The sequence below is a fragment of the Drosophila montana genome, unplaced genomic scaffold (genome assembly GCF_035044405.1).
Source record: "Drosophila montana isolate Dmon_TW-CO22-7 unplaced genomic scaffold, ASM3504440v1 contig_529_1, whole genome shotgun sequence".
NCBI classification, from domain to species: domain Eukaryota; kingdom Metazoa; phylum Arthropoda; class Insecta; order Diptera; family Drosophilidae; genus Drosophila; species Drosophila montana.
This window is the reverse complement of record NW_026998856.1, coordinates 16069-26874: the sequence shown is the minus strand read 5'-3', so window position 1 is coordinate 26874 and position 10806 is coordinate 16069. Positions and strand designations below refer to the sequence as shown.

The 10806-nt window shown below is 38.4% G+C and overlaps 1 protein-coding gene across 1 annotated transcript; it reads left to right on the top strand.

The window, feature by feature from the left end:
- The first annotated feature begins 9564 nt into the window (after window positions 1–9564).
- Window positions 9565–10266, top strand: LOC135439585 (uncharacterized). Its single transcript, XM_064698319.1, has one exon. The coding sequence runs from the start codon at window positions 9565–9567 to the stop codon at window positions 10264–10266; it is 702 nt and encodes a 233-aa protein (XP_064554389.1).
- The last annotated feature ends 540 nt before the right edge of the window (window positions 10267–10806 follow it).

The following is a 10806-nucleotide window of genomic DNA, read 5'->3' as shown; positions in this document are numbered from 1 at the left end:
TATGAATGTAGCGCACAACAAGGTTCACACAGCCGAACAAGTGTCGTTCGAGCGAGATAGCGTATAGCTGTTTATAGCGCGCAACGATTAACGGGGATTTTGCTACGGCGTTTATGTATAACAACCAACTGTATGCAGATGCGCAAGCAAACGGCTCACCACTGTTGTGCTTAAATTGATAAATTGTTTGTTGATACGATAAGAACGAAGTATAAGAAAAATAGAAGAAAAATCACGTCGGGGTCACCAAAATGTGTAGTTGCAAGCTTTTTTGCAACTAATTAATTCTAACTGCTTGTGTGCAGCGAAATTCAAAACTTATGTATATTTGTTTTCGAATATATTTATTGCCGCGCAGGGCACTTAGTAGAGATTATGTTTTTATATTGTTGCTTGGCAGCCAACTCGAATTAGTTGTGCCTAGGTTGCGATCAAACGAAAAACTAAAAACTATGACAATATGTAAAGCGAACGAAACGAAACTCCAATAAGACGCTCGCCGGTTAGAGCGAAGGGCAGCGGGAGTCAATGCAAAGCAAAGCAATGCAGAAAGAGAGTGGGCAGCAGCTTACAAAGAGCGCGCAAAAACTATTTGCTCTTAGGCTGTAATTATGATTGTTATTTTCTGCTTGGATGATGTCCGCAGCCGTCGGTGTTGTCTCTGCTGTTACTTGACCAAACAAGCTGGACAACTTCAAATGATAATCTCTTGCCTGGCAACTTTTAAAAATCAAAAGCTTTTTAAAGCACGTGTATTCATCAAAAATAATCGCCGAATGAGAATGAATTGCATTGAAAACAATGCAAAGCAAAGAATAGATAACAGTTAAAGTACCGTTTTTCTTGGATTGTTAAAAACAATCATTATGCCTCTTTGGCCCCACCAAATCCTGTTTTACCTGCCGCCCCATCAGCTCCTACTTCAACTGTTGTTGCCCCTCATAGGCAAGTTTTTGTGTCTCTACTTTCGTCTGACACCACCTCTGAGTCATTGGCAGCCTATATTGCTAGCAAATTTTCTGATAGCGTGTCAATTACCAAATTTAATTTCTCCACTTGTGATCCCAAATTTTGGCCTCCACACATGATTGTTCACAAGTTCAAGCCAAAAAAGCGTAACCAGCCTGTCACCCTTCCAGTCCCTTCAATACAGGGTACCATTTCTGCCCCAAAATACTAACTTCTTCTTCTGACCAAGTCTCTATTCATCATCAGAATGTCAGAGGTCTCATTTCCAAACTTAAAAATCTTTTCATGGCCAGCACTTCCTTCGATTCGGGTATAATCGCATTTTCAGAAACATGGTTAAATTCAACCATATCTGATTTTGAGGTTTTTTCGAATAATTTTATTTTGCATAGAAATGATCGGCCGACTCGAGATGGTTGGGTATTAATTGCCGTTAAAGCCACTCTCCAGTCAGAACTTTTCTGTTTTAGTACGCCTACTGACGCTGAGATTGTCTCAGTCAAGGTGTCTTTTCCTACACGGAGTATTTATATTACATGCTCTTATATTCCTCCTTCTTCTGATATTCATGTTTATATGAAACATATTTCTTGTATTAAAGAAGTTTCTTCACACGTGCGTGATGACCTATTTATTGTGTTCGGTGATTTTAATTTGCCGAATATCTCTTGGTCATTGTTTACTCAGCACAGCATGACTTTATAGATTGCATGCTTGATCTTTCGTTGTTTCAAATCAATTCAGTTTCTAATCATTTGCATAGAACACTTGACCTTGTATTTGTTAACGACTATCTTATTTATAATGTGTCTAGGTCCCCTCCTTTATCTCTTCCTGAGGATGTATGTCATCCTACTTTAGAGATTGCAATGTTCAATTGTAATCCTCTCATTTCGTGCTCATCAGCCAATAAGCCCCGCCGTTGCTTTCGCAAAGGAAGTTATTCATTGCTGAATCAACTTATTTATGCTTAAGCTTACTTCCTTGGTAAATGATGCTTTCCTTTCGAAAATGCAAACTGATGTCATTTACACTGACTTCAGTAAAGCGTTTGACACTGTGCACCATGATATTTTACTTTTTAAACTTGACCGAATAGGTTTCCCTCCGTCTCTTTTGCTTTGGATTAGTTCATATTTAAAAGGTAGGACCCAAAGAGTAATGCTGAGGCTGACTACCTCTAAGCAGGTTCATGTTACTTCTGGTGCTCCTCAAGGTAGTCATCTTGGACCTTTACAAATTTGCTGTTCGGCCAATCAATTGCATCTGAATTGTTCAAAGTGTATGTTTATGACATTTAATCGTACTACACCTTATCTTGTTAGTTATACAATCGACAATACTCCATTGCAACGTTTACTTACATTTAAGGATCTAGCTGTTCTTTTTGATTCTAAACTCTGCTTCAATCTTCACACAGATACCATCGTTAATGAGGCAAAAGGTGTACTTGGATTCATTAAACGATGGTCTAAAGAGTTTAACGATCCTTTTATAACGAAGCTTCTGTACATCTCTCTGTACATTCTCTGTTCGGGCTAGACCAACCAGAAATTATTGCCCCTTATTCCTATCGACGTGCACAACAGACTACGCTATGCACAATCCTTTTCGCCTAGTATGTAAAAACTACAATAGTTTGCATAACGTTTTCTCTACCGAACTTTCTTTACCCCTAATAAAATCGTTGCTTTCAGGATACCTTCGGAAAGTCACTGACCATTCCCAGCTATGACCAGGGGCATAGTTTGCTGAATAGGCTGTAAATTTTCCCCCACCGGTGATTTGCCATTACTTTCCCAATATTATCTCTTTATTCTCTATATATCAGCAACAAGTTCTTTACTATATTAACAATCTTTTTACTTTCTTTTCTGCTATTAATGGTATTTTCTCAAATAATATAGCAAATTAAGATTATTTTTAATTTTACTTAAGAACACTTTTACTCTACTTACTCCCTTCTTCGTTGATGTAGGCTCTAATAGCGTCACTGACAAAATAAGCTGTGAAAAGGGGCACAGCTGGCCGGACTGGCATATAAAACACATCCATCGGTCGGTGATGCTATTAGAAATTTCTGTTCTCTAACTAGGATTTTAGCATTTATTTTTTATAATTATAATGTAATATAATAATATAATGTATTGAATAATTAGGAAAACACTCGTTTTGTTAATAAATAAATAAATAAAATAAATAAAAATGTTGAATAAAAGGAAAGAGGAGAAGAATGTGGATAGAGTTTCTTGACACTAGTTTAACAGAGTAATATTTGAATTTGTGTTTATATTTTTTGGTTTCTTATTGTTAAAATTGCATTTTTATGTTACTGTTTCTTTAAAAATAGCAAATATAAATACCCAAAAGCAAGTTAAAAATAGCAGTCAGTTGCTTATATTTTTAGTCTAATAGATGAAAAAGTAGATCTATATTCAATGTGTAAACTCATTCTTGACATACTTTATTTAGTAATGATATGGTTGCCGATGTACTAACTAAAATTTTGCAGAAGAACAAACATGTGAAATGTATTAATGAAATGAACTGTTATTAATAAGTTTCCAAGTATATAATTGTTGGGAAGGAGTATTAAAATATGCATAAGTTTTCGACAACTTATATTTGAATCCTGGTCACACTTAAGTCTTGTTTTGCTTTGTGCTAATTCTTATTCTTAAGTATATGTCTGTCGCTTACGATCCAGATCACAGATGTGTAATAAAAAGAAAAGACTATTGAATCCGCTACTGTTTCCTTATCAGTTCTACGTTAAAAAATTATATATCCAACATAATCTTTCTCTCTTTTCATAAAATATTTAGCTTCCATCTTTTTTCTTTTTTTGTTTTTTACTTCTTTCTTTTTAATCAAAATATATATTGTGAAAACCCACCTTTTTTCGCCCTTTATATTTATCTAAATATGCCTGAAAATCGAAAAAGGACATTTTCTTACAAAATTATGAGTATTTTTTGAGAGATAATTGAAACTAATCCTTCTCTTTTTTCATAAAATTTTTTGCTTCTTTTCTCTCTTAGTATATATCGATTTAATTTTTTCTTTATTTATTTATTAATTATTTATTTATTTATTAATTGAATTCTAATCCTTTTTTTTTGTACAAAATAATTAACTTTCTTCTTCTTTTAATATATATATCAGTTTTGTTTTCTGTGTATATCGATTTAGTTTTTTCTTTATTTATTTATTAATTATTTATTTATTTATTAATTGAATTTTAATCATTTTTTTTTGTACAAAATAGTTTACATCCTTCATCTTTAAATATATATATTAGTTTTGTTTTTTGTTTTTTCCACTTTTTTCTTTTTCACTCTTTATAATGATCTAAATATGCCTGAAAATCGAAATAGGCAAGTGTCTTTCTTTTCTCTCTTTTTTCATACAATAAATAGCTTCTTTTTTCTCATAATACTTATATAACAATTTAATTTTTTCTTTTTTACTATTTTGTTTTTAATCAAAATCTATATAGTGAAAAGCCCCCTATTTTTTTTATACCCTTGCAGAGGGTATTATAATTTTGTCGTGAAATGTGTAACGCATAGAAGGAGACATCTCCGACCCCATAAAGTATATATATTCTTGATCAGTATCAACAGCCGAGTTGATACAGCCATATATAGTCCGTCCGTCTGTCTGTTTCTATGCGAACTAGTCTCTCAGTTTTAAAGATATCTTTATGAAACTTTGCAGAATTGCCTCTTTCTGTTGCACGCAGTTCATATGTCAAAACCAGCTGGATCGGACCACTATATCATATAGCTGCCATAGGAACGATCGGTCGAAAAGTAGGTTCTTGTATGAATATCATTTTTGTTTATAAAGTTATCTTTACTAAACTTGGTATTTATTAGTTTTACTACGTTACCCATATATTTAAGCAAAATCCTATTAAGATCGGACAACTATATCATATAGCTGCCATAGGAACGATCGGTCGAAAATTAAGTTTTTGTATGGAAAATTTTTATATTTTTCAAGATATCTTGACCAAACTAGGTACTTATTAGTTTTACTAAGCTCCCCATATATATGCAAAATTCTATTTAGACCGGGCAACTATATCATATAGCTGCCATAGGAACGATCGGTCGAATATTTAGTTTTTGTATGGACAATTTTTATGTTTTTCAAGATATCTTGACCAAACTCGGTATTTATTAGTTACTACGCTCCCCATATATATGCAAAATCCTATTAAGATCGGACAACTATATCATATAGCTGCCATAGGAAAGATCGGTCGAAAATTAAGTTTTTGTATGGAAAATTTTTGTGTTTCAAGATATCTTGACCAAACTCGGCATTTATTAGTTTTATTATGCTCCCTCCACTTATGCAAAATCTTATTCACATCGGGCAACTATATCACAGCTGCCATAGGAACGATCGGTCGAAAATTAAGTTTTTGTATGGAAAATTTTTATGTTTTTCAAGATATCTTTACCTAACTCGGTACTTATTAGTTTTACTACGCTCCCCATATATATGCAAAATCCTATTAAGATCGGACAACTATATCATATAGCTGCCATAGGAAAGATCGGTCGAAAATTAAGTTTTCGTATGGAAAATTTGTGTTTCAAGATATCTTGACCAAACTCGGTATTTTTATAGTTTTACTACGCTCCCCATATATATGCAAAATCCTATTAAGATCGGACAACTATATCATATAGCTGCCATAGGAACGATCGGTGGAAAATTATGCTGTTGTTTGGAATATTTTTTGTTTTAAAAGATATCTTGACCAAACTCGGCATTTATTAGTTTTACTATGCTCCCTCCACTTATGCAAAATCTTATTCACATCGGGCTACTATATCATATAGCTGCCAAAGGAACGATCGGTCGAAAATTAAGTTGTTGTATGGAAACCTGTTTTGTTTTTCAAGATATTTTAACCATACTCGACATTAACTATTTTCCCTGTGCTTCTTAGATACGGCCAAAGCACTATGAGCATTTTGAAAAGGTTGGGTCTGCAAGGATATTAAATCTTCGGTGTGCCGAAGATAGCACTTCTTTCTCGTTTCAAATAATAATTTCCTTATTTTTTCTCCTAGTATAAGTTAATTTAATTTTGTATTTTCTTCGTTTTTCGTCTTATGCTAAATATATATATTGAAAAGCCTCTGTTCGCAGCAGAACGCCCTCTGAATAATATTATATCTGAATTATCTGAATTACATTATATCTTTACTTCTCAAATTGAAGTAAACTCGATATTACCATTGTAAATTGCTCATCACTAATCTATCGATAGTTATTGTTGTAAGTTCGACAAGTAAATCACGCATTACAAAATTAACTCTCATCTTCGGGCGCTTAGCACCATGTCAACAACTTAGGAGCTGGCTGACGGATTACTCATACACACAATATCACACAAGCTCGATCACCACACCCAGGAAAAGTGGCTGGAGGTGCTTGCAACGGATAAGCTACCCAGGTGGACGGATATGTCAGCGTTCTTAGAGAAGAGATGCCGCATGATGGAAAACTTGAAAGCAGCTACGTTACCTACACCTAGCCAACAGGTGGCCAGAAATGTACAAAAATTGAACCGTAACACATTCATTGCATCGTCATCTAACAATTATCAGCAAATTTGTAATTTTTGCGATTCAAAATAGCATTTTCTTGTTAAATGCCCGTTTTTTTTGAATCTGTCCCCAAGTTTGCGCCACAAAGAGGCCAAACGATTGCATCCTTGCCTATACTGCTTGCGCAAAGGCCATGGCTTGCAGCAATATCGCTCAGGTCACCGCAGGCATTGTCAACAAAAACATCATTCGTTGCTGCACATGAGCCCCATCACAACTCAATCATCTGCCCTGAGAACACCAAGTTTGCAGGCTGCAACCACGATCCAGCCTCACGCATCGTCTTCAAGGAATCCACCATCTTCAACTCTCGTCAGCACTGCGCTTGAATTCGCACCTGAAGCCACGAATGCCCAGCCTGTAGACTACGTGGTGCTTCCAACCGCCATCATATATGCCAAGAGCCACTCAGGTGTATTCATACCCTGCCGTGCATTACTGGATTCTTTATCTCAGCTCAACTTTATCACTGCTCGTCTAGTAAAGCAGCTCCAATTCAAAACTCATCATGCTGCCGTATCAATATCTGGTATAGGCGAATCAATCCTATCTTCTAACATGTCCACTGACATGTGCATTACTGGATTCTTTATCTCAGCTCAACTTTATCACTGCTCGTCTAGTAAAGCAGCTCCAATTCAAAACTCATCATGCTGCCGTATCAATATCTGGTATAGGCGAATCAACCCTATCTTCTAACATGTCCACTGACATTTCAGCGCAGTCCCGTGATAGGAGCTTCAGCACATCATTTTCAGCAGTCGTTACTCGCACTATAACGGATTATCAGCCCCACTTTGGATTAGATATCTCTGGGTGGAATATCCCCAAAAACATCTCTCTCGCGGATCCAACGTTTTTCAAATCCCAAAGAATAGATTTATTATTTGGTGCCGGACAATAGTCCGGCAATCTCATTTGCGTCGGCCAAATTCGAATGGCGGATAACCTACCAACGCTCCAAAAGACCAAGCTCGGATGGATTGCGTCTGGCGGACTCTCTCGCGTACACAACAAACACACATCCCTATCAGCCCTTTACAAGGAACCTAATCCATGAAAGGATCCACTGTCGGATATTGTAAAACGATTCTGGGAAGTCGACTTGGGCCACATGTCTTTGGCTCCCAGCAATTCAACCCAAATTATTCTACATTTTAATTCAGTTTCGTTTTTTAAAGGTTGCCATGTGCGGCGACATCTGTAAGATGTACCGCTGTGTCCGAACACCGCATCCAGATCAATTTCTGCAATGCATCTTATGGCGTGATCATAAAAATGAAAGCATAAGGACGTACACCCTGGATACAGTATGGAACCCAACCCGCTGCGTTTCTAGCAATTCGAGCGATGCAGCCGCTGGCCCACGACGAAGACCCCAACTTTCCACTAGCTGCAAAGATAGTTTGTCGCGACTTCTATGTAGAAGAAGCCATTCAGATCCAACAGCAAGTAAAACTGCTGCTGGCTAAAGGTCACTTTCCAATCAGAAAGTGATGCTCAAACGAGCCTGATGCATTAAAAGGAGAAAGCGAATCTGATTGTGAGAAGCTAATGGAGTTCAAGGATGGCACCAACATTGCAAAGGCGCTTGTTTTAGCTTGGAGCCCTAGCTCTGATAGCCTTCTTTTCAACTGTGCGGAAATCGTACCCGAAGGATCAGTCACAAAGCGGAGCATATTATCAATGATAGCGAGATTTTACGATCCGTTTGGATTGATCGTGCCCATCGTTACCAGGTTAAAGGTATTTCTCCAAGCACTGTGGAAGTAAAAGGTCAATTGGGACGAATGCCTGTCGCAGTCGCTGCAGTTCGAATGGATCAAAGTCATTTCGCAACTTTCATTTGTCAACAGCTTGAAATTCTCCCGTTTTTTATTGATGCCGCTGGCTACGTATGAGCTGCATGGATTTTGCGACGCCAGCACAGCCGCTTTTGGTACTTGCGTATTTGTCAGATCCGAAATGCAAGGGGTATTTTTATCACATTTGCTATGCTCTATGCTCTAAATCAAGGGTCGCCCCGGTAAAGACGCTGACAATCCCAAAGCTTGAGCTGGCAGCTGCACTTTTATTATCAGAGCTCATAGGAAACATCGCCAAGTGCATTCAGTTCGAATGCAGATATCATTGCTGGACCGACTCAACAGTAGCGCTTGCACGGATTCGTGAATCACCTTCAAAGTTTAACATCTACGTATCCAACAGGGTATCACAAATACAGGAGCGGACCAAGGGCATGATCTGGCATCATGTACCCTCTCAGCTGAACCCTGCGGACATTTTATCACGTGGATGCACACCTCCGGAACTTTTGGACTCACAGCTATGGTATAATGGACCCCCATTCATAAAGGCCGCTAGCTCGACTTGGTCTCAAAACGTCGCTTATCCCTTTGAGCTTCCAAAACGACGCCAGAAAGTGAAAGTCAACGAAGACGGACCTATCAACATCTTGTAAATTCAACAACACATTTGCCAAGTTACAGCGTACTTTCGCATACGTGTATCGATTTATAGCGCTAAAAAGATCTGATTCGACGAGTTCAAAAGGTCCACTTACTCCAGATGATATCAAGTGCAGAACGCATTTGTTATAAAAAATATTCAACTAACGCACTTCGCCGAGGAGTACAAAGGCCTCAGCTTAAAAAAGCCGCTTCCAACAAGAAGCAAACTTCGTTCTTTGTGCCCACTGTTGGACGCTGAGGGACTCTTGCGCGGCGGCGGCCGCCTTCAGAACTCAGACTTGGAATATGAAGCAAAGCATCCGGTATTGTTGCCTAATCTTGTTGCTATAATCACATATTATCATTTGGAATTTCTTCATGCTGGTCCGCAATTCCTTCTAGCAACACTCCGCCAACGATACTGGCCCATTGGAGATCTCAAGGCTGTCTCGAATATCATCAACAGGTGCGTGCGCTGCTTTCGAATGCGACCTAAACTTCTGGAGCAAGTCATGGCCCCGCTACCAGCTGAGCGTGTGCAGCCAAGTCCGACGTTTCCCGTAACTGGCATCGACTTTTGCGGTCCTTTCTATGTCAAATCAGAGGTCAGGAATCGCTCACCAACGAAGTGCTACATCTCAATTTGTATATGCTTTGCAACGAAGGCAACGTTGATAGAGGACCTGTCCACGTCATCGTTTATCGCTGCCTTGAAGAGATTCATCAGCCCTCGAGGGAAGCCGCATACAATATGGATGGACAACGCCACAAATTTCGTTGGTGCTCGAAATGAGCTGAAGGAACTGCTCGACTTTTTTATAAGCGATACACAGCGCAATGAAATTGTTCCCAACTGCCTAGCACTGGGAGTCAACTGGAAATTCATTCCGCCCCGTTCGCCACATTTTGGAGGATTGTGGAAGGCCGCTGTTAAGTCAGCAAAATATCATTTTTACCGCGTCGTTGGAAATTCTCTTCTCTCATTCCACGAATTCCGAACTCTCATCTGTCAAATATCCGCAATGCTTAAATCAAGACCGCTTTGCTCTATTACAGAAAACCCGAATGACTTGGAGATACTCACGCCTGGGCACTTCATCTGGGGCAAAGCCAATGCCACTATCGACGAGCCAGACATAACTCACCTAAGCATAGGTCGCCTTATCCGTTGGCAGCGAATATGTCACATGCAGCAATCATTTTTGAGGAAATAGAGTGCATCGTATTTATCGTCCAAGCAAAATCTTCAGGCCGGCAGCATCGTGCTGCTCAAGGAGGACAATGCAACACCACTCAAGTGGCCGCTTGGTCGAGTCGATAGCGTCATCACGGGTGTCGACGGCATTGTGAGAGTAGCAGTCATTCCTACATAAAATGGTCTAGTCAAGAGAGCCATTGACAAAATCGCCGTTCTGCCAATCGAGACCACATCGGTTGAAAGCTTGTATCTTCCAACGGGGGGAGCATGTTCGCAGCAGAACGCCCTCTGAATAATATTATATCTGAATTATCTGAGTTACATTATATCTTTACTTCTCAAATCACGATATTGAAGTCGCATACTATTATTTTTAAACCACCATAACATACAATTGTAAATTGCTCATCACTAATCTATCGATAGTTATTGTTGGAAGTTCGAGAAGTAAAGCACGCATAACAAGCAGTCTAAGGGCTCTTTTGATTTTTATTAAAATTGATACAACATAAAAGGGGCCGAGCATCTCCTCAAAACAGCCTCTTTCTTCATTTTC

Coding starts and splice junctions, on each gene's coding strand:
- LOC135439585 (XM_064698319.1), top strand. CDS start 9,565: ATGGCCCCGCTACCAGCTGAGCGTGTGCAGCCAAGTCCGACGTTTCCC.